At 46.8% G+C, this 25,590-nt stretch overlaps 1 protein-coding gene across 1 annotated transcript in view; it reads left to right on the plus strand.

Moving 5' to 3' along the window:
- The window catches only part of RAD51 (RAD51 recombinase), a 276,922-nt gene that overhangs the window by 56,826 nt on the left and 194,506 nt on the right, over positions 1 to 25,590 (plus strand). Inside the window, exon 4 of the mRNA XM_086937421.1 lies at positions 20,589 to 20,706. Coding sequence (XP_086793547.1) covers positions 20,589 to 20,706 — 118 coding nt within the window. The remainder of the gene's footprint in view (positions 1 to 20,588; positions 20,707 to 25,590) is intronic.

The following is a 25,590-nucleotide window of genomic DNA, read 5'->3' on the forward strand; positions in this document are numbered from 1 at the left end:
TGGGCGACGCTAGGCTCTGCAGTCTCACGGACCAGGAGGCGTTGTCGGCGACCAGGATGGAGGTGCGAGCTGTCCCACGAAGGTTGATGCTGTCGGCGTCGCTGGGCCCAGGATTGGGGCAACAAGCCTTGGCAGATTTCAGGGCCACGTGGTGGGCCTAAAATGGCGTCTTGAGTGGACCAGGAGGGTCCGGGGTGCTCCTCTTGGAAAAGGGAGCAAAGGCCGGTCTGGAGCAACCAGACCAGCAGCGTTGGTTGTCGGATGTCGTCAAAGAAGGGCACAAGCCAGCGGCTAGTGACCAGATAACGTGCTGAGCAGCGAGCAGAAGGGCCCCACGCTGATCGTGGAGATGCTGGGAGACTGCACTTCGGGGCTGGAGCTGCTCAGGGTCGGGGCTTCTCGGACCCCAGAGCACTCACCAGAGAATTGCTTCGATGGTCGTGCTGGTTAAGAAAGCGTGCAGGTTTTGATGATGGCCGGTCCCTCGAGGTCTCGTCGCACCCACAGATCTCAGCTGAGCTGACGACGTGGGTAGAGGTCGGAGGTGCCATGGAAGCCGGTTCTCGTCGAGCTGGGCAGTCGGATCCTTGAGGAAGGACTTGCAGCAAACCGCAGAGTTCTTAGATGGTGCCCGCTGGTGCAGGGTGACTACTCCTTAGCCACAAGGGAGAAATCTTGAGAAGAGTCTCGAAGTCCTTTCGTAGAAAGTATTCTTGATTCAAAGATGATCTAATTTGGAAGGGTCCCCGCTCCGGCCTTTATCCTAAAGAAAGGGGCGGGTACATGACTAGGTCCTGCCCTAAGGGTGGGACCAGGAAGGGGGGTAGTTACACCCCTCTCCCCCTGCTGGACTTTCCCCAGGTCAGGGGCTGCGCGCCCCTCGAACTGGTTCTAGCCGGCAGATGCGTAGTGAGCACCGGGGTGCCACTCCGCAGTCACCTTCTTGCAAAGCCCTACCTACCCAGAATACACAAACCCTGTCTGGGACGGTGCGAACACCGCCCTTGACAGGAAACCCTTTGTCCAAGCTCTCCTCGCTGGGAGGACTCCCAGCAGCAGGAGGTCAGACTTGTGTCTGTGGTGGCAGCGTCCATTTTGTGGAGCTGAGGCTTCAGTTAACTTTAACCGGGGTTCCCAGTTACGTACATGTCGTGTCCCTCTAGAAGGGCGGAATGCTAACCTAGTCGCCAGGGTTGGTGAGAGGGCAGCACCCCGATTCGTATGACACCTTACTCGACATGTCTTGATAACGCGATACCGAAGTTACCGATATGATACGCGTTATCATGGAACAGCCATTGGGTCTTGGTTCCGCAAGCTGCAACCGGGCTCGGCTCGTGCCAGAGCCCAATTCACACGATTCCATGCACTCTGCCTTCAGGATTGTTAAGGCCTGCCATAGGAGTGACTGAGAGGAACTCGGGTGTCCATTTTAAGGTTAGGTATAGGGATACTACACCTACAGCAACGGGCGAGTACGCCACGTTGCCCCAGCTGTCGTGCAGCCAGTTGTGTCAGATTTAGATGGCCATCCAGGGGTGGCATAATACATGCTTCAGCCCCTGGTAGGCCCTGGGTACACCGATGCCCTGAGTTACAGGGTCTGACAGGGTGGCCCAGATCCAATTGGGTAATGCACCTAAGGTACACATATCAATTTAGCGAGGTAACAGCTAGGCTGTGGGTCTGATTGGCAGGCCCACAGCCCGAGAAAGTCGTAAACCAGTGAAACAAAAGCAAAAAGTCCGGGTGATCATAGGATTGCAGACCCTACTCTCCTACATGACCCCCCCCACCAAACGTTGGGACAATAAGCTAACCTTGACCAGGTGAGTCTTCTTGTTCTAAGTGGAAATACCTGGAGAGCCCATCTGCATTGCCATGATCAGTGCCAGGTCTATGCTCCACTGTGAAGTCCATCCCCTGTAGGGAAATGGACCACCTAAGCAGTTTGGGGTTTTCACCCTTCATCTGATTTAGCCATAGGAGGGGCTTATGGTCGGTCTGAATCTTGAAATGAGTGCCAAACAAGTATGGCCTCAGTTTCTTCAGGGCCCACACCACAGCGAAGGCCTCCCTCTCTATAGCTGACCAATTTTTCTCTCTGGGGGTCAGCCGTCTGCTTATAAAAGCAATGGGCTGGTCATTACCATCAAAATTCAGTTGAGATAGAACAGCTCCCACACCCAACTCAGAAGCATCTGTTTGGACAATGAATGGTTTGGAGTAGTCTGGACTCTTGAGGATAGGTGCCGTGCACATGGCCTGTTTTAGGTCATCGAATGCTTTTTGACAGCTCGCTGTCCACTGAACCTTTTTTGGCATTTTCTTACTCGTCAGTTCATTGAGCGGAGTCACAATCGATCCGTAATTTCTGACGAACTTCCGGTAGTAACCAGTCAGGCCCAAGAAAGCTCGAACCTGAGTCTGGGTGGTCGGAGGAGCCCAGTCCCTGATTGACTGAATCTTGCTCTCCAGTGGTTGAACTTGGCCTCCCCCGCGAGGGTGGCCCAAGTATACAACCTGTGTCTGCCCTATCTGGCACTTAGTAGCCTTGATAGTGAGACCTGCTGCTTGCAGCGCCTCTAACACTTTCCGCAGGTGGACCAGGTGATCCTTCCAGGTGGAGCTAAAGACAGCAATATCGTCAAGATACGCCGCACAGAAGTCATCCAGCCCGGTAAGAACGTGATTCACCAACCGTTGGAAGGTGGCAGGTGCATTTTTCAAACCAAAGGGCATCACCACGAACTGATAATGCCCACCAGGGGTAGAAAATGCGGTCTTAGGCTTGGCGTCCTCAGCTAACCTGATTTGCCAATTCCCAGCTGTCAGGTCAAACGTACTTAAGTAGTTGGCCGAAGCCAATCTATCGATAAGCTCGTCTGCCCTTGGTATTGGGTGGGCGTCAGTCTTAGTGACTGCATTGAGACCCCTGTAGTCTACGCAGAACCTCATCTCTTTCTTACCGCCCGGGGTGTGAGGTTTCGGCACTAGAACTACGGGACTAGCCCAAGGGCTATCCGAGGGTTCAATGACTCCCAGCTCCAACATTTTCTGCACTTCACTCTTGATGCAGTCTCTAACGTGATCAGGCTGCCGGTAGATTTTACTCTTGACGGGCAAGCTGTCACCAGTGTCAACCTCATGGGTGCACCAATTGGTCTGACTGGGTGTTAGAGAGAACATATGCCGGAAGGATTGAAGAACTTGTTTACAATCCTCCTGTTGATGTTCGGAGAGGCTGCCACAAAAGACAACACCGTCTACCGATCAATCGTCAGGATTCTGAGTGAGCAGGTCGGGGAGAGGGTCACTCTCCTCCTCCTGTCCCTCATCTATGGCCATGAGCAAACTCATGTCCTTCCTGTCGACATATGCCTTGAGCCTGTTGACATGGAGCACCCTGTGGGGGCTCCGGGGAGTTCCAAGGTCTACCAGGTAGGTGACCTCTCCCTTTTTCTCCAGGATGGTGTAGGGCCCGGACCATTTGTCCTTGAGTGCTGCTGGGGCCACTGGCTCCAACACCCACACCTTCTGTCCGGGCTGGTAAACAGTCAAGACAGCCTTTTGGTCATGCCAAGCTTTTTGGAGTTCTTGGCTGGCCTTAAAGTTTTCGGATGCCTTCTCCATGTATTCAACCATCCGCGAGCGGAGACCAAGCACATAGTCCACTATGTTGGTTGCAGGCTTTTTGAGAGGTATCTCCCATCCTTCCTTCACCAAACACAGGGGTCCTCTTACAGGATGCCCGTACAGAAGTTCAAAAGGGCTGTAGCCAACCCCCTTCTGTGGGAGTTCTCGGTAAGCGAATAAAAGGCAGGGGATCAGGACGTCCCATCTACGCCGAAGCTTTTCAGGTAGTCCATGAATCATCCCTTTCAGGGTCCTGTTGAATCTCTCAACAAGCCCATTGCATTGTGGATGATAGGGTGTAGTGAACTTGTAGTTGACACCACATTCCTTCCACATAGCAGTTAAGTAGCTCGACATAAAGTTTGCACCTCTGTCGGAGACGACCTCCTTAGGGAAGCCCACTCTGGAGAATACTCCAACTAGGGCTCTTGCCACAACAGGCGCTGTAGTGGTCCTAAGGGGAATAGCTTCAGGATACCTGGTGGCATGATCCACTACCACCAGTATAAACTTGTGCCCTGATGCTGTTGGTGGTTCCATGGGACCGACTATGTCAATCCCCACCCGTTCAAAGGGCACCCCCACCACAGGCATTGGTATAAGGGGGGCCTTTGTCATGCCACCTGACTTACCACTGGCTTGGCAAGTGACACAGGAGCGGCAAAACTCCTTGGTATCTTCGTTCATGTGAGGCCAGTGAAAGTGCGAGACAAGCCTGTCCCACGTCTTCGTCTGGCCTAAGTGTCCTGCTAAGGGAATCTCGTGGGCCAAGGTAAGGAGGAAACCACGCTGAGACAAGGGGACGACCAGCCTCCTGGTCATGCCAGGCTTGGGGTCTCTTGCCTCAGTGTACAGGAGTCCATCTTCCCAGTATACCTTGTGGGTACCTAATGGCGTTCCCAGCAGCCTCAGCAGCAGCCTGCTGTCTGAGGGGTTCAAGGGAAGGGCAGTCTAACTGGTCCTTCCCCAGGTCTTCTCGTGTGGGTCCCCCTGACCCAGAAACTCAACTTGATCAAGTTCGAGTTCTTTAGGTTCAGTTTCCCGCAATTCCTGGAGGTCAGCCTCCTCTGAGACTTGATCCTCGACCTGGGGCAAGGGGGAAGGCGAAGCCTTAACCCGACTGCTCTTCTTCTTGGAAGGTGCCTGGTCCGTTGTTCCAGGATCCAGCACCTGTTCAGTGGGGCATCGTCTGACCTGTGACCTGGTCACAGCAAACACGTGTGCTGGCAAGCCTAACATCTCCATGTGAGTCTGTTGCTCCACTTCTGACCATTGTGATGACTCCAAATCATTGCCCAACAAACAATCCACTGGGAGGTATGAACTAACAACCTTTTTCTGGCCATTTACCCCTCCCCAGGAGAAAGCAACAATCGCCATACTATGACTGGTAGTGACGTTGCTGGCATTGGTCACCAGGAAATCTGTACCTGGCATGATCTGTCCAGGGTCCACAAAGTTAGGCGTCACCATGGTGATGCTGGCACAAGTGTCCCTATAGGCCTGAGCCATTCTTCCATTTATTAAAGGCGTCTGTCGGTATTTGCCCAAAGTATTGGGACTGACATCAGGGGATATATCCACATCCCCGGTACAGACAAGGACAGCCTGAGTGAGCGTACCAGCTAAGCTGTCACACCCCTCAGAACCCAAGGTTAACCCAACTAGTCCCTTGGGAGGCGCACTACTACTGCTGGCTGTACTAGGGGGCACAGGTGCCTTGGGGGCTGCAGTAGCAGGAGTCTGCCCTCCTTTCTTGGTGCACTCACTAAACCAGTGAGTTTTACTTTTACAGTATTGGCTCCACCTTTTCGATTGGCCTTCTTGATTCTTCTTTTTCTGGGAAGCCTGACCCCCCCCCCCCCCCCCCCCCCCCGTCTTTGGGTTGTTGGGGACCTGTCGAAGACTTCTGGTCAGTTTGTTCCCCTTTTGAATCTTTACCCTTCTGGTCTGCTTTCTTCTGACCACCCTGGTTCTGGCCCTGGTTTTGCTTAACCCTTGTTCTGACCCATCTGTCTGCCTTCTTTCCCAATTCTTGGGGAGAGGTCAGATCCGAGTCGACAAGGTGCTGATGCAACAACTGGTTCTGACAATTGTTTAAAATCTGTTCTCGCATGATCAAATTATACAATCCTGTGTAATCAGTAACCTTACCGCCCAGCAACCAGCCCTCCAAAGCCTTAGTGGCACAATCGACGAAATCAGACCAGTCCTGAGACTGAGTTTTCTGGGTATCCCTGAACAGCAACCTGTACTGCTCAGTGGTTAGGCCGAACCCATCATCAGTGTGTTCTTCAGGACCTGGTAATTGTTAGCGTCCTCGACTCTAGTAGTGAGGAGCTTATCTCTACCTTTACCGTCAAAGGAGAGCCACAAGATAGCTGCCCACTGACTCTGGGGGATGCACTGTACAGTGCAGGCCCGCTCCAAAGCAGTAATCCATTTGTGGATGTCCTCCCCTTGCTTAAAGGGGGGCACTATCTTATTCAGGTGCTTAGTGTCTAAACTCCTGGGTTCCCGTGGGGGAATGCTGCCACCAGTGGGAATTGTCCCACTCAACTCTTGCTCTCGAGCAAAGGCGAGTCTCTCTTTGGCTAGGGCAAGTTCTTCCCTCGCGATCCGCAGATTGACTTCCCTCTCCTTTGCTTCGTACATTCTCCTCTGAGGTGATGTCATCCCTCTTCGAGCAGAACCTCGAGAGCCATTGGTTCGAGCGGATCCGTTAGAGCCTCTCGACAGAGACCTAACTCGTCCGTTCCCAATGTTAAGCTGGCCCGAGAGAGGGCCCAGGGGTCCCCTAGTACCAATCTCGTGCCGGCTTAAGTTGTCCTGAGTTAGCTGACTAACTATGACTGGACCTTGGTCTGCCTCGTCCCCAGATGTCTCTGGTTCCTCGTCCTCCTCTTCGCCCTCGGCGGAGAGATGAATAAGGTCAGGGTCACCTCGGGTTCCCTCAAGGGGAGGCATCTCCATTTCAGGATGAGAAGGGTCGGTGTTACCCGCCCTCCTAGCATCATAAGTCTCCAAGAGACCAATCAGGAACGGGATGGTAGGATTTGCACCCTGTTTTAACTTCCGAGATGTACAGATCTGTCGCATCTCGTGGAAGCTAAGTGCAGCATATCTGGAGGTGACCTGTGGAAGGTCGACTGACACAAGGGGAGACTCAGAGTTTCCTCCTTTGTCCGACATGCTGCTTCTAGTGTGGTGTAAGTGATGCACCTACCTACACTATGGGTTTACCTACTGATCCCTTGCTAGGAGTTGTAGCCAAGGTGTGCTAAGCCTTGAGGAGCTACAACAGCTGGTTCAGAAGAACTCCGAGTAATCTAATCTAAGTTATATGTACCTGGAGTACTTATGCGATCTTTCACAAGATATTCTTAGGATACGCGTGGTAAAACAACAGCAAGCTCAAATCCCACCGCTGCCACCAATGTGAGAAGTTGGCCCGATATGCAGCGTTCGCTATTCTAGCGACCACTATGTATCGTTCCAAACGACCCTTATGGTGATTGGTTGTAAGTCAACCTTAGACCAGCTATCCTAGTAGCGTGGATACGAGCAGTCTTCGGGCTAAACTCTAGAGGGCGTGTTAAGCCAGCTGTAATACCATCACATACCCCTTGAACACCAAGTGAAAGGACACCACACAAGTGTTATGAAAATAAACAGTATATTTATTAGAATCAAAACAGCCCTGTACTCTTTATGAGGACAGGGTACTAAGCACGGAACAAAAGCTCTTAGAAAATACTTCAAGTGCACGATTAAAACAAGTGCCCGAGGGCACGGAAAGTTTAGTGGTCTCGGGCGGACCCGATAAGGCAAGTCGGAAGCGAGGGACTCGGGACCCTAGAGTAAGGAGGCTATGCAGGCACCGAAATGCCGGAGTTACCTAGCCACGAGGGCTGCGGCTGCACAAGTCTTACAGGCGTCGGGAGTCTTCGCTGACGAGCCAGGAGCCGGAAGAAAAGGAGTTGCTGGCCGGCGACCAGTGATGAATAGTTCGTAGAGATCCAAGCCTGGATCAGTGATCGTTGATACCTGAAAGCAGAGGGGACCAAGTTCGTACTACTAGCCAGTAGTCAGAGGGTACCAGGAAGGCACCGGATGGCCGTCACCTCGACTAGGTGAGTGGGCGACGCTAGGCTCTGCAGTCTCACGGACCAGGAGGCGTTGTCGGCGACCAGGATGGAGGTGCGAGCTGTCCCACGAAGGTTGATGCTGTCTGCGTCGCTGGGCCCAGGATTGGGGCAACAAGCCTTGGCAGATTTCAGGGCCACGTGGTGGGCCTAAAATGGCGTCTTGAGTGGACCAGGAGGGTCCGGGGTGCTCCTCTCGGAAAAGGGAGCAAAGGCCGGTCTGGAGCAACCAGACCAGCAGCGTTGGTTGTCGGATGTCGTCAAAGAAGGGCACAAGCCAGCGGCTAGTGACCAGATAACGTGCTGAGCAGCGAGCAGAAGGGCCCCACGCAGATCGTGGAGATGCTGGGAGACTGCACTTCGGGGCTGGAGCTGCTCAGGGTCGGGGCTTCTCGGACCCCAGAGCACTCACCAGAGAATTGCTTCGATGGTCGTGCTGGTTAAGAAAGCGTGCGGGTTTTGATGATGGCCGGTCCCTCGAGGTCTCGTCGCACCCACAGATCTCAGCTGAGCTGACGACGTGGGTAGAGGTCGGAGGTGCCAGGGAAGCCGGTTCTCGTCGAGCTGGGCAGTCGGATCCTTGAGGAAGGACTTGCAGCAAACCGCAGAGTTCTTAGATGGTGCCCGCTGGTGCAGGGTGACTACTCCTTAGCCACAAGGGAGAAATCTTGAGAAGAGTCTCAAAGTCCTTTCGTAGAAAGTATTCTTGATTCAAAGATGATCTAATTTGGAAGGGTCCCCGCTCCGGCCTTTATCCTAAAGAAAGGGGCGGGTACATGACTAGGTCCTGCCCTAAGGGTGGGACCAGGAAGGGGGGTAGTTACACCCCTCTCCCCCTGCTGGACTTTCCCCAGGTCAGGGGCTGCGCGCCCCTCGAACTGGTTCTAGCCGGCAGATGCGTAGTGAGCACCGGGGTGCCACTCCGCAGTCACCTTCTTGCAAAGCCCTACCTACCCAGAATACACAAACCCTGTCTGGGACGGTGCGAACACCGCCCTTGACAGGAAACCCTTTGTCCAAGCTCTCCTCGCTGGGAGGACTCCCAGCAGCAGGAGGTCAGACTTGTGTCTGTGGTGGCAGCGTCCATTTTGTGGAGCTGAGGCTTCCGTTAACTTTAACCGGGGTTCCCAGTTACGTACATGTCGTGTCCCTCTAGAAGGGCGGAATGCTAACCTCGTCGCCAGGGTTGGTGAGAGGGCAGCACCCCGATTCGTATGACACCTTACTCGACATGTCTTGATAACGCGATACCGAAGTTACCGATATGATACGCGTTATCATGGAACAGCCATTGGGTCTTGGTTCCGCAAGCTGCAACCGGGCTCGGCTCGTGCCAGAGCCCAATTCACACGATTCCATGCACTCTGCCTTCAGGATTGTTAAGGCCTGCCATAGGAGTGACTGAGAGGAACTCGGGTGTCCATTTTAAGGTTAGGTATAGGGATACTACACCTACAGCAACGGGCGAGTACGCCACGTTGCCCCAGCTGTCGTGCAGCCAGTTGTGTCAGATTTAGATGGCCATCCAGGGGTGGCATAATACATGCTTCAGCCCCTGGTAGGCCCTGGGTACACCGATGCCCTGAGTTACAGGGTCTGACAGGGTCTGACAGGGTGGCCCAGTTCCAATTGGGTAATGCACCCAAGGTACACATATCAATTTAGCGAGAGAACAGCTAGGCTGTGGGTCTGATTGGCAGGCCCACAGCCCGAGAAAGTCGTAAACCAGTGAAACAAAAGCAAAAAGTCCGGGTGATCATAGGATTGCAGACCCTACTCTCCTACAATTACAAACAACAACAACTGTCCGGACTGGTAACTTCAAAGAAACGTTGCATAATGTATGTAGGCCAGGAATGTACACAGTCAATGATACAATGCAATGCTATGCAATAATGCTTTATTGGCATTACTGAAGGTCCAAGGATTGCGCGAGCGGCATCCTCGTCACACGCCTTGTGTCCGTTATTAATGGCTTCGCGCAAGCATTGCTTGAGGGCTGGAAACCCAACCTGGAGCTTTGCATCTCTTCTTGTGGTCCTTATTTGGAGCACAGTCTCCTGTTCCAGGGGGGCACCTCTATGGGGAAGCGCTTGCAGTCTGGAGCAACACACACACAACCCCACCCACACACACAACCCCACCCACACACACAACCACACCCCCCCACACACACTGCCCCCTCACACACTGCCCCCTCACACATTGCCCCTCACACCCCCCCACACACACAACCCCCCACACAAAACCCCCTCACACCCCCCACAAACACACGACCCCCCCCCACACAAACACACAACCCCCCTCCACACACAAACACACAACCCCACACACACAACCCCACACACACAACCCCACACACACACACACACCAGGATAGCAAAACATAGCATAGCATAACAAAACATAGCATAGCATAACAAAACATAGCATAGCATAACAAAACATAGCATAACATAACAAAACATAGCATAACAAAACATAGTATAACAAAACACAAAAAACATAGCATAACAAAACACAACAAAACATAGCATAACAAAACGAAGCATAGCACAACAAAACATAGCATAACATAACAACATAACATAACAAAACATAGCATAACAAAACATAGCATAACATAACAAAACATAGCATAGCATAACAAAACATAGTATAACAAAACACAAAAAACATAGCATAACAAAACATAGCATAACAAAACAAAACATAGCATAACAAAACAAAACATAGCACAACAAAACATAGCATAGCATAACAAAACATAGCATAGCATAACAAAACATAGCATAACAAAACATAGCATAGCGTCACAAAACATAGCATAGCCTAACAGAACAAAGCATAACAGAACAAAGCATAAGAAAGCATAGCATATCAAAACATAGCATAGCATAACAAAACATAGCATAGCATAGCATAGCAAAGCATAGCATAGCATAACAAAACACAGCATAGCATAACAAATCAAAGCATAGAATAGCAAAACAAAACATAGCATACAGCATCATTCAGCACCACCACAGCATCACTCAGGGGCACCACAACATCACTATGCGCTACCACATCATCACTGAACGCCACAGCATCACTCGTTCGTCACCACATCACTCAGCGCCACCACAGCATCAATCTGTGCAACCATTCAACAACAAGTGGTTCAAATATGTTCTCTCAATGTTTCAAGCTTTATTACAAATGTCACAAAAAGATGTTAATATTTCACTTCTGTTCTTGGATTTTCGTCACAATAAAATACTGTACATAATCTTCACAAAAGTTATTTACAAGAGTTTAAGCTATTGCCATTATAAATTACAATAACTTTTATTTAAGTATTAATTATTAACAAAAAATTAAAGCCATTGTTATTTGTAATATCAATACATCCAAGTCACGTAAATACAACACACATTGCATAGGTGTCACATTTGTGAAAGTTAAAACTATTGGCATTGTAAATGACAAAGCTATTAATTTAGCTATTTTCAAAACCAACACATAAATACCAAATGTGTCATTTACAATACCAACAGCTCAAACTTTCCTAATGCGAGACCTATTGCATTGCAAATGCTTGTTTTCCTTGCTTTTAATTTTTAATCTTGTTAGGAAAGTATTGTATTGGATTCAATTGTTATTGCATAGACTATTTTTAACATATGTACAGATATATATATATATATATATATATATATATATATATATATATATATATATATATATATATATATATATATATATATGCCAAGGAGCTGATCACATATTTCCAGAGAACTAATTAATGCTTATTGATTGTTTTTAAATTTCCACACACATAGGCACAGGAATGTTATTTTTTTTATCACAATATGTCATGTGCACTTTCCAAAGAGACTTTAAAAAGATATTACAAAGCCTGTAAAGGACCTCACCGTTGAATTCCTCTCGGACAAGCTACTGTTGTTTTTTCAGGATAATTAATTTGAATGAAGTAACCGATATAAGATTTATGATATAGCTAGTTTAAAACAGTTTTGTTCACTGGGTAGCTAGCAATTCGCACTGATTGGAATTAGAATATTTAGGTTTACCTTTCATGAATAAATTGTTGAAACTATATAACATGAGAGGGCCATTACATTTGTGATTCTATGACTGCAGCATTTACCACATGTTTTTGTATTTACCGTATTTGCCTCAGATGGATGAAAATATTTCTGCAAGAGAATGTGCCGCTTAATCTGCCTTTTTGCTGCATAATTTATATAACCTTGTCTTGCAGCCCTGGCGATGGTAATGCGTTGTAGAGTGTTTTGCGGCCTGTCGTTATTTTCATGTAAACCATATTTCATGGTGAGCCATAAAATATTTCCCATATTTTACGGTTTCCAGTGAAATGAGTTTTCATACACTTGTATTTTGTGCAATAAAAGCATTCAACCATGTACTTTATATGGTATACATAATGGGTAACCATGTGATCTGGTCAAATCTGCCAGTGAGGGTTATGGAGCCATGTGGTTGACGGTCAGGTGGTTTGTGAATGTCACCAGAACCCAGACAAAGCAATATAGGATCATATCGTTTTGTGTTTTTTGCATTATAGATTTATTTTGGAATAGTTGGCTTGAAAAAGCTGTTCAGGCAAAAGTGCAGCTAACAATTGCACTTGGAACATTTAGGGTTTATTTTACCTTCCATGTATTTAATTCTTACTAAAACTGTGGACAGTGGTTAAGGGGCTTTGTATTTATGCGCTTCTGTGCAGCAGCACTTGCCACGTGATTTAAGGATTCACTGCATTTGCCACATGTGCATAATTTTCAGATCTTACAAAACATGTTTCTAGATCGATGGATAAAAATTATACTGCCAGAGATTGCATCATGTCCTTTTTACTGTATAATTTAGGTAACCTTGACGCATAATTTAGTCCTCCATGCCACATAATCCTAGTAGCACTGACAGTTGTTAAACTCTGCTGATTGGTTTGGGAGCTGTCATTGTGATAATGCCCATATTTCACAGGGAATAGTGAAATACTTTGTATAGTTCTTTTTCCAATGAAATATGGTGTTATACCATTGCATTTTAACAAAAGCACCCAAACTTCTATTTGTGTGTATGTGTATATGTGTGTAGATATGTACGGTATATATACACACATACAGATATAGCCATGTGCAACCATTGACCTAATTATTTAATTGCCAACTTTCACACGCATTTAGTAGTAAATCCATAATGCACCATAACAAACCTTTAATGCAGTTATTCTGCAGACTTCTAGTTGCATAGATACTTCACACTCACTAATTGTGCACTTGTGACAAAAGATGTGTGTTTATATTGAAGATAGTCAGTTTTGCAAATTATTAATCATTTTTTCTAATAAAAAGACGTGCCCCACCTCATTATGCCCTCCTGCTCCATTAGCTCTACAACTGTAGAGGTTTATTTACATTTTTCGTAAATTCTTCTCGTTCAAAATAGTCTATTGTGCATAAGAATTTAAGTGAATTAGAATCCGTAATAGACCAAACACATTAAAAAGAAGGTGTGGGTGTTTAAATGAAACTTTACAAAGTTTCTTGTACATGCAAAACTACTTGTTCGAGGCATATGAGCTGCAGATCGTACATTTTTGCAATAGATCGCCACCTGGTGTTGGGCTCGGATGATTGCATGTTGTTGTCTTCTTGGAAGAAGTCTTTGTAGTCACAAGATAGGTGACTCCTCCCTTGGACAATACTGCGCATGGTCATAGACTCCATCCTCAGATTGTTTTTTTCTACCACTGGGTTCGGATGAAAGTTTTCCGCTCCGGCTAGAAAATACTTTATCAGCAACTTCGAAGCGTGAATCTTTATACAAACATTTTCGACATCGAATAGACTTTTCGACATCACCAGCTGCATTCCGGTGCCTATCGGCGCAGTACGGCCTACGCCTCATGGACAGAACTCCATTCAAGAGATGCCTGGTATGTCGAGCAAAATTCCCTCATAGCGACCATCACAAGGTCTGCAACCTCTGTCTATCGCCGTAACACGACAAGTCGACCTGCACAGCTTGTGCATCCTTCCGATCGAAGAAGACCATTCTGGATCAGAGGGCACGTCAAAACGAGAAGAGGAGATCAGCGCCAGCACCGGAGGCCATCTTTGAGGAGGAGATTGTCGAAGAGGACGTCTCCGAGGACGAGGATCCACTCGAAGACATCTCCGAGGACGAGGCTCCACTCGTTGCCGAGGAAGACTCGCCTGATCTCCAGATCATATTGGGGGCAGAGGACTCAGACGACTCGATTCGATCTCAGCAACCCGTGAGTACTCTTGCCCCTGCACAACATACACTACCCAAGCCAAAGGCAACGGTCAGCACTCCGCCCATGGGGCCCAGTCGAGTTCTGCAATATCCCCTCAGACGCCCAGCCTTCGGGCTCGGCTCCGAGGAAAAAGACTACTCCTTCCGGTGCCCCGGCACCGACTAAACCACATGGGCCAATTCCACCTCTTCCATTGGCACCGAAGCACATACATCCTTCGACACCGAAGGACTCTTCGACAGCGAAGCCAAAACGCCCTTCGGTGCCCAAAGACAAAGATCCTTCAGCACCCAAACCAAAAGATGCATCAGTGTCGAAGCCAAAGACCGTACCGGATCCGAAAGCTTCGACTCCGAAATCTTCCGGTTCCAAAAATAAAGATGAAAAGCCAGAGTCCGAGACCTGTCTCCACTCCAAAATCTCCAACCTCGGTACCAAAGACTCCAAGGCCTGATACAGAGACACCTAAACCCTCTAACAAGCCTACCAAGCCGAAACCACCTTCGGCACGAAACATTTGCCACAGGACTCGATAACGCCTCCTACAGCAAAAAACACAAAGCAACCCCTTTCGGCACTGAAAAAATCGACACCGAAGAAGAATGTAGAGGAGGAAGAACTGTTTAGACCAGATCCTAAACAAAGAAAAGTCCATATCAATCCAAAAACTGGACATGTGGAAGCAATTCCTTACAAGAAGAGACCAGCAGACACACCACTTCTACCTGTGGTTCCTGCCAAAAAGGATTGTGCAACTTCTCCAATGCACCCTTCCTCTCCTTCACCTTCTTCCTCTCCTATCCCTTCTTACATTGAACATACCGTTTCTCCTGTTCAATCTCCTGCATCATCACACCACACTGACGAAGAGTATGATCTAGGTGGGGGGAATGACGTACCAGAGCCACATGCATACCCTCTAGATGAAGATGTCAATCCAGAATATCCTGAAGATGACGATATATATGGTTTCCCACCACACAATGTGCACGACATTCCTGATCCTCAGTACTACCCAACAAAACCTTCTCCTCCAGAAGATAGTATTGGGTTTAATCATCTATTAAATAGAGCTGCCCTTTACCACGGGGTCTCAATGCACTCTGATGCCATTGATGAGGATTTTTTACTGGATACATTTGAGCAGTCACAAAGGTCTACGCAAATACTACCCATGATCAAAGGAGTCATTAAACATGCTCCAGAAATATTTAAAGACCCGGTACGATGTAGGGTATTAAATCCAAGAATAGAATGGAAAAGAAGTATAGACCAGCACCATCTGATCCAGTCTATATTAAGGGACATCTGCCACTAGACTCTTTAGTAGTGCCTAATGCACGGAAAAGAGCCAATTCTCAGACTTCTGGTGACACGCCCCCGCCTGACCAAGAATCTAAAGTTATTGATGCGCCAGGGAAACGGATTGCTGCGCAGGCAACAAACATATGGCGCATAGCAAATACACAAGCCCTACTCTCACGTTATGACAGTGCTCACTACGACCAATTAGGAAAACTAATGGAGCACCTCCCAGATCAATACAAAGATCAGGCAGCAGAGCTCATACAAGAAGGCAAATTAATATCCAATGCCTCAATTAAATGTGCACTAGATGTAGCTGACACAGCATCCAGAGCAGTCAATACTAGTGTTATACTCAGGCGACATGCGTGGTTACGCATTTCAGGTTTTAAAACAGAGGTACAGACTATCATCTTGAACCAGCCCTTCAATCAAAACCAATTGTTCGGGCCGGAAGTAGACAACACACTAAAAAAGATGAAAAAAGACAGACACAGCTAAGTCTATGGGTGCATTACAATCCACACAGACTAGAAGTTCTTTTTGCCGCTCCTTTTATAGAGGAGGCTCTGGGCAAACCGGCACAGATACAACATCATCTTTTAAAACGCACACACAGACCTCTAACAAAGGCTACTTCAGAGGAGGATACAGAGGCAATAATAACAAGGGAAGAGGTAGAGGTAATAACAACAACCGCTCCTCTTCCATTCCCAAACAGTGACTTCCTTCTGCTTCCCCTACAGCTTTCCACTCCTGTGGGGGGCAGATTATTACAGTTCCTACCTGTCTGGAATTCCATCACAACAGACAGGTGGGTAAGACAGATTATCCAACATGGCTACTGCCTAGAACTCACAGCAACCCCCCCAAACATACCACCCAGGCAGCGTCCAATGTCCACAGAACATATGACTCTGCTTCAACAGGAAGTTTTAGCACTTCTACAAAAGGATGCTATTCAAGTAGTTCCTTTAGAGGAACGGGGAACAGGAGTTTACTCTCTGTACTTCCTAATTCCCAAGAAGGACGGGACACAAAGACCAATTTTCGACCTCAGGCCCCTCAACCATTACATAAAATCAGATCATTTTCACATGATCACTCTACAGCAAGTACTCCCACTACTACAACAGGGAGATTTTCTTTCATCACTAGACCTAAAGGACGCCTACTTTCATGTTCCTATACATCCTGCTCACAGGAAGTATCTAAGGTTTGTTATACAAGGACAGCACTATCAGTTCAAAGTCCTTCCATTCGGGGTCACAACATCACCACGAGTGTTCACAAAGTGCTTAGCTGTAGCAGCAGCACATCTCAGAAGACAACAGATGCATGTCTTCCCTTACCTCGACGATTGGCTCATAAAAGCAAAATCGTTCAACTAGTGTGTCCAACACACAAAACAAACAATTCAGACATTGCACGACTTAAGGTTTACAATAAACTACACCAAGTCGCACCTAGAGCCTTCGCACGTTCATCAGTATCTAGGAGTTACCATAGACACATCTACAGCTCTAGCGTATCCCAGTACAGCCAGGATATAAAGCATTCAGACCTTAGTCTCTATTTTTCAACACCAGCAGTCTCTCCAAGCCAGAGTGTTCATGAGACTGATAGGCATGATGGCGTCTTGCATCTTCATAGTTCCACATGCAAGACTGCAAATGCACCCATTACAAGAATGTCTAGCACAGCAGTGGAATCAGGCTCAAGGTCAGCTCACAGACCTGGTGTTGGTAGACAGCCGTACATATCGCTCTCTGCAATGGTGGAACACCCAAAACTTGACAAAGGGACTGCCGTTCCTAGAACCTGTTCCACAGATAGTGCTCACAACAGACGCATCCCTCACAGGATGGGGAGCCCATCTCTTACACTATACCACACAAGGCCAATGGAACAACCAACAAAAACAGTTCCATATCAACTATCTAGAGCTGCTAGCAATTTTCCTAGCATTCAAAACGTTTCAAGTACAAAACAAAGCTGTCTTAATCCGGACGGACAATATGACCGCTATGTATTACATACAAAAACAGGGGGGGGGGCACACTCTCTGCAACTGTCCCAGCTTGCACAGAACATTTGGAGATGGGCCATTCCTCAAAACATACACCTGACAGTAGAACACCTTCCAGGAATTCACAATCAGATAGCAGATCTGTTGAGTCGACAGTCACAACAGATTCACGAATGGGAGATACATCCACAAGTTCTTCAACATTCTTCCAAATGTGGGGGCATCCACAGATAGATCTGTTTGCCACCCACGAAAATGCAAAATGCCCAATCTTCGCCGCTAGGTTTCCACACCCACGGTCGGAGGAGAATTAGATATGGATGAACTGGTCTGGCAGATTTGCGTACGCTTTTCCGCCTCTCCCACTCATTCCACTAGTAGTGCGCAAACTCAGACAACAGTCTTTCAAACTAATACTAGTAGCTCCCACGTGGGCACGTCAGCCGTGGTTCAACACACTACTAGATCTCTCACTGGTTCCACATCAAAAATTACGGCTCACGCCCTCCCTGTTAACACAGAACCATAGAGAAATAAGACACCCAGAACCAAGCCAACTGAATTTGGCGATCTGGCTCCTGAAGTCTTAGAGTTTGGTTACTTAAACCTACCGCCAGACTGTATGAACATAATTAAAGAAGCTAGAAGACCCACTACCAGAGCATGTTATGCCGCTAAGTGGAAAAGATTTGCAATATATTGTAACAATAATCACATTGATCCACTGGATGTTTCCATCCAAAATATTATTTGCTACCTTCTACACCTACAAAGGTCCAATTTAGCTTATTCTTCCATACACCTGCATCTGGCAGCAATTGCAGCCTATTTACAGAATAGACAACATCTATCTCTCTTCAGAGTACCTGCAATCAAACCATTTATGGAAGGATTAAAACGAATAATCCCACCTAGGATACCACCTGCTCCAGTATGGAACGTAAACGTGGTCCTCAAGACTTATGGGACCCCTTTTGAGCCTTTACACAAGTGTGAATTGCAATTCCTAACATGGAAAACTGCTTTCCTTCTTGCCATCACCTCTCTCAGAAGAGTTAGTGAAATACAAGCATTCACAATACAAGAACCATTTTTTCAGATACATCCTAACAAAGTGGTTCTTAGGCCTAATCCAAAATTCCTGCCAAAAGTTATTGCTCCTTTTCACCATAACCAATCAGTAGAGCTAACTGTGTTTTTCCAAAACCCTGACTCTGTTGCAGAAAGGGCTTTACACACCTTAGATGTTAGAAGAGCCATGTTATACTACACAGACAGGGCTAAATCCTTCAGAAAGACAAAACAACTATTTGTATCTTTCTCTCCCCCACACAAAGGCAACCCCATCTCTAAGGGAGGAATTGCCAGATGGATTGTAAAGTGTATACAAATATGCTATCAAAAACGTACACTAACGGTTCCTCCTAGAGCGGACTCCACTCGCAAACTAGGAGCCTCTATGGCTTTCTTAGGAAATATACCACTAGAGGACATATGCAAGGCAGCAACATGGTCTACAATACACACCTTCACTAAACACGATTGTGTTGATGTGCAAGCCAAGCAGCAAGCTGCAGTAGGCCAAGCTGCCCTTAGAACACTGTTTCAGAATACTGCAACGGATGCAAGTGACCACCGCTAGGGGAGACACTGCTGCACCATCGTTGCAAAAGTGTACGATCTGCAGCTTGTATGCCTCGAACGGAAAATGCTACTTACCAGTATGCATCTGTTCTTGGCATGTAGAGCTCCAGATTCGTACACGCCCTCCCGCCTCCCCGGGACTTGTATCCGTTCCAGTACTCATCTTACTTAGATGCACACGCATGTACATCCTTTCTCTTTACTTCTACTAACTCCATCATTTCCCATCATGGCTAAAAAACAATCTGAGGATGGAGTCGATGACCATGCACAGTATTATCCAAGGGAGGAGTCACCTATCTTGTGACTACAAAGACTTCTTCCAAGAAGACAACAACCTGCAATCATCTGAGCCCAACACCAGGTGGCGATCTATTTCAAAAGTGTACGAATCTGCAGCTCTACATGCCAAGAACAGATGCATACTGATAAGTAGCATTTTCCTTGCTTTGGTCACGGCAAATGTAGAATCCAGAAAAGGGTCATGGACAAGCGGTTACTTAGGGCAAAAGAGGGAGAAGGGTTTATGAAGATTCCAGAGACTACATTTGCAATCAGTGCAAGTAAAGATTTCTTATTTGTGTGTTAGCCCACCATCTGTTTCCTAATGGGAGGATAAACTCTAATTGGGCCCCTGTAGATACTTCCAATATTATGATATTTGGCAGTCCCAAGATGGGCTACGTAATTGCTGAGAGATTTATACTCCTTTATATATAACCCATTTTTTTTCTGGGACCTTGAATAATGCTTTTTGGACATAAGAATCAAAATTCAGTGAATAAACAAATCAGGGCATTTCTTGTATCACAGTGGCTAGCTGTCACAAGGATCTAATAAAGTCTCCTGTCCTATTGATGCCACAGGCTGGGTACAAAAGTAAAGAAATGTCAGGGACAGTTGCATTGAACAATCCCTTTCTCCATACCTGTTTTTCCCATTCCTTTCCTCTTCCCGCGGGGCATATTTTCGTCTGTTCTTAATGAGATGTTATTTAAAAGTATGAAAATATGAAGGCTGGAGATAAACGGGTTGGACTACAAAAACAACTGTTTGGTGGGGGCAGATACAAAATGCTAGCATTTAAAATATTATTACAGGAAAGCTCAAAAAAAGTGGAGTAAGAAGGATCAGAAACCAATGGGTTTAGGAATAGGAAATGCAGATGGACGCTATAAGTGCTAAAGCTTTTATGTTTTTTTTTAAGTATCTTGTATGCAGCCAATGCTTTGTTCCAAGAGACTGGGGCTATTGTCAAATCCTTTCCTAGGGAGTGGGGTTGGATGTGTGAACGTAACTGAAAGGCATGTTAAGGAATCTTTGCCAGAAAGTAATTTATCATACTGAACTTTAGTAAATAATCATTTGTTCTTGAATGAGGATAAGTGGCTATAGTAGGCTCATATTTCTTTGAGAGGTTTTTACTGACGGAACAATAAAACGTTATATGCCTAGATTTGGCATCTGTGTTTTTTTTTCTTTTTCTTTTTTCAAATTCTATTTCCTGACTTTCCAGGCAGAAGCAGCTAAACTTGTCCCAATGGGCTTTACCACAGCAACGGAATTTCACCAGCGCCGATCAGAGATTATTCAAGTCACCACAGGATCCAAAGAACTGGACAAACTTCTTCAAGGTGCGAGTTCATCAACATTTGTTCCACGTGTACTACTTTTAATGTATCTGTTTGCTTTCATCATATTATTTACAAGGTTTTATAGTTAGCAAATTTGCCCGTTTAAGATTTGTTCATGATCTAACCTAGAAAAGATTTTGATTGTAGGGATAAATGTATAGGTAGGTGAATTTTTCCACTCACAAAATATCTGATGTATGGATTACACCTTTATAAATTTTCCATGTCTGAGCCAGCAAATAATCTATAATTAAAAAACACTAGTTAGAGGACACTCTTGAATCACTAATGTACTTTATTGATTGGTTTTCCTCTTCTCTGTAATGGGCCACTACCTTGTTTGTCATTTGCACATCTCCTTACCTTGCTAACGCACTCTGGAGCCCTGAACAAAATGTAGAAAATTGTAAACCTGCAGGTGTTTTCTGAATTGAGAATAGCCCATTTCTTTCACATACAACAAGATGGTTGCTTGAACAGAAGTATGCACGTGTATCAAGATGTTTTGTTACATTTCTTTACCTGATCAGAGGTCTCTGCCAAGCCTTTAGTGTGTTGCTTCCTTTATGAGGAGCAGTGTTCCTCTTTGCATGGCCTCATTCCTAATGAGGTAAATATTTATACAGTGAGTGACCGGCGGTAAGACCTGTGATGCAGCATGGGTGCACACAGGAGTAATGATGACAGTTGCTCACTGAAGACTAATATTCATCTCATGGGGTTGCCCGGAAATTTAAAAAAAACGCATTAAAATATTGGTAAAATAGGTAAACTACCACAGAATTGCAAGGGACCAGGTGTGAATGGAGGAGGGACTGAAAGAGTTCAGTCTTGAATAATGACCCTTTTGGAAGAACTCCTAGATTAGAAGTTTATGTCGGTGTATAGTGGAAACCTATGCACTACTATGAACTTAAAGGACAAAATAAGCACTGTGTTGTGCTGCTGCTAAGCTGATGTATATGTTGATTAATTAAAATACTAATAAATGATATAAAAAGACAGTTGATTTTTATAGTTAGGCCATGCTATATTACTGTATTCTATTTTTGACCTTATTCGTAGCAACATCCAGTGATGAATTGAACTGTGATGTCTTTTTACAAAGTCGCGCTTAGTTTAGAAATATTTTGCATTGAATAACAAATTTCCAGTTAAAAATGAAAAAGCAGGGCATTAAAATATCTCCTTGTTATTTATCCAACATTGAGTCATTTTCTAAAAGTGATTCACCTTATTGCTACATCCCACGTGAAGTGTAGGCAGAGAGAGAGAGTGCACCGTTTCAGTTGCTAGTGCTAACGCAAGTGCACCGTTTCAGTTGCTAGTGCTAACGCAGGACGTATGATTGCCCACTTTGTTTCATTTGGTCTCGCCTAGGCAGAGCTTGTGCTTTCTTCGAAACATGCTGTATTCAGGATATGGGCATAAAGCTCAGCCTACTTTCTGCCCATCTTTTTAATTGGCTCCTGTCCCTGTCCTTTGTAAATCGTGGGCTTTCATTGGTCATTAGGCTAAGTAGTCCCTCCTTAGTACCGCCTTGTCTCTTAACGTAACTTCCCATGAGGACACCCCCTTTTAAATGTGTTTTTACACCCTATGTTTTACTTGGAGCCTCAAGACACTATTTTCTTAAAGGCCTTCAAACCGGACCCTCACTTGGTCCTTAACTTGGTGGGCAATGGTTACTTTACTCTCTAGCAGATCTCACCTTTATATTAGACCTTCTATACATTTCCCTTCATGAGCTCCACATAGAGTACTACCTAATGCAGAATTATTATAATAAATCTTTTGGCTCATTTCGAAGCTATTAAATTTATATATGGACATAGCTATTTAAATGTACTTGTGGTACTGTCTTGCATGCAATGTATTATGGGTATGGGTAGGGTGGATTTACCATATCGTCTACAGGTTGCAGTACCATATGTGACCGAACGTTTGATGCTCACTAGGGACATCTTGGAGCAGCTTGCGGTTCTGCACCTAGACATGCAGTGCTGGATTAGGTAGTACTTGTTCACTATCGACCTCTAGGAGCAGCTTGTGGTACTGCACCTAGCCATGAGGTGCTGGTGCTTTGCTCACTAGGGACCTCTAGGAGCATCTGCACTGAGACATACAATGATGGTTCCTGGCTCACTACACAAGCATTTGCAATGCACGAAGTCTCGCATTACTAATAGTATGAACTATTATTATTTGGAACGCCAATACCTCAAACTATTCGAAATGCTTGACCTGTTGCATTTAAATGCTTGTTTATTAATAGTTGTCATTAATAAGCACTGTTGAACAGTTTAAGCCCTCCGCTGTTCTTTTAAAAAATGATTCATGTATTTGTTTTTTGTTTCTAAAATGCAAGCATGTTAAAAACGGGTGCCAAAATTGTCTTTGACATTACAAAATAGTTTGCTATGAATCCCCTTTGATTTACCTATCGTTCAAGACAATACAGGTAAATCTAAATATGGTGAATTTGTTATCAACCACTTTAACCTGCCTTCATAAGCTGCTTCCAGTTTGAATACATATAGGGCAGACACTGCTGGTAGTCCCTCCTCAATTAAGAGTGAATACCATAAAGCTTGCTAATTTTAATTTTACCTACATTTCTATAATGGATCTTGTGTGTAGTGTACCTCTGAATGGAAAGCAGCCTTTACAACGCATCCAAAACCACACATTTACCTTTACCACACATGTCCTAACCACACCCTTTTCCTCCACAAATAATGAAAGTATTTTTCAGGTATATCTATTTATGTTAGGGCAAGTGCATTTTAAGGTTTAAGGGGGCATACAGTTTTTTGAGTAGCAAGGGTATTTTTAGGGTTAGTGGGGGTGTTGGTGAGGGAAGGATATTTTTAGGGTGCGTATGGGTTCTTGGGACACCAGGCTATTTTCTGCTGACGTGATAACCCACTACAAGTGGGTTTAACTATCACCAGACACTGGAAAGGGCATTATTGAACCATCACAATACATGCATTGTGTGCATTTTTTTATAATCGGCCATTTTATTTGCTTTTGAATTGCTCATTCACACCAGTTGTATGGTCTCAAAGCGCTTTAATACTCTAGATGGTTCGAGGCATGTGGGCTGCTGAATTCATATCTGTGCATAGATCGCCGCCTAGTGTTGGGTCCGGATGATTGCACATTGTGTCCTGGAAGAGTCTTCGAAGTATCACGAGATAGGTGGCTCCTCCCCTGGACTACAGTGCGCATGGGCATCGACTCCTTCCTCAGATTGTTTTTTTCCGCCATTGGGTTCGGATGTCTTTGAATTCCCTTTTGTCGGAATCAATAGAAAACTTTCTTGAGACCAAAAGGTCTTTAGTCTAATACGTCGGTATAGTCTTGCGTTCGGTCTTCGTTCTTCCAGCTCGGTTCCGAGCCGGATTCTCTACACCCGCGTGCTCTCGGCGCGGAAGGCCCAGTCGACGCTCCAGACCTATCGACCGTCCATTATGGAACGAAGTCCATTCAAGAGATGTGCCGTCTGCAACTCGAAGTATCCCCACATCGACGTCCACCCGGTGTGCAACAAGTGTCTGTCGCCGGACCACGATGAAGACAAGTGTATGGCTTGTTCACGCTTCAGGTCCAAGAAGACGCTTAAGCTTCGACGAGCTGCGCGCCAGGAGGCCCAGCATGCTGCACCGGCGCCTGTGGACATCTTCGATGCAGGGGATGCCGAGGACGAATCTATCCAGGACATTTCTGAGTCGAAACCCGCGTCGGGCGTCGACTAAGACGCGGATGCAGAGACGTTCGAGGCCGAAGAAGTCGTCGACGAGGTAGAAGACGACGACGGGGCCCTCTGGGCCATGGAGGATAACTCGGATGAGGAGCTTCCTCAAACTGACTCTGGGGCCGTGCCAATTTATAAGGCTCAGGTCGAGGGATCGCCTTCGGGCCTTACCCAAGATCTCACTATGGGTTCTACGGTCCCGCCTTCGGGCTCGGCCACAGACATTGCTGTCGAGCCACTCCCAGGCAAAACGAAACCGAAAGCGAAACCTACGGTCTCGACTCCAGATAGTGTGCAGGTGCCGTCCTCTAAACCGAAAGTGCGCATCGCTTTGGTCGGCTCCAAGGCCTCGGAGACCTCGGCGCCGAAGGTGGCTGTCGAGCCGAAGGCTCAAGTCAAGGGCGTCGAGACGAAGTCTGCCGCGCCGAAGACTAAAGTGAAGGTGGTCGAGCCGAGTGCGTCGGCGCCGAAGACGGTGGACTCCGGTAAAAGCCTCAGCGACCCGAAGAAGCGGCTGGATGACCCGAAGGTTCTCGCGACTCCGCGTCAGCAGGACAAGGCCAAGGGCACCGCGCCCCGAGAGTCGACTCCAGGTGTGACCTCGAGGGATTCCATTGAACCGGCGCGCCCATCTGCCGCGTTCACCAAGAAGGTGACGGACTCCTTCAGCGCATCAGGGACGGGACCGCGTCAGTCAGTCCGAAGGATCCTCCGCCTACGAAACCGGTGGAGAAATCACTTAAGGCGTCCACGCCCATCCATTTCACGTTGCCGCTGAAGACGGCGCCGAAGGCTTTCGCTCCTAAGGCAGTCGCCGGCGTGCCCGAAAAGGTCTCCTCGGCGCCGAAGTCGTCAGCGGTGGTCCCCGGCCCGCGACCTCGACGACCTTCAGTGGACGAGCATCAGGAACACTTCATCGATGCCGAAACGGGCAAGCTTTCCCTCCACAAGCGGAAAATCGCCCCCGAACGCCCAATGGAGTCTTACAAGATCCCTCTCAAGAAAAAGAAGGACTCTGCTTTCACTCCCGCCTTGGTGGAACCACTTTCCCCACAGACTCATAATGTTTCGCCCACTTACTCGGATGTGGACGCTGGAGAGGGGGATGATGAGGATGAGTACAG

The sequence above is a fragment of the Lissotriton vulgaris genome, chromosome 9 (assembly GCF_964263255.1).
Source record: "Lissotriton vulgaris chromosome 9, aLisVul1.2, whole genome shotgun sequence".
In the NCBI taxonomy this organism is placed as follows: Eukaryota; Metazoa; Chordata; class Amphibia; order Caudata; family Salamandridae; genus Lissotriton; species Lissotriton vulgaris.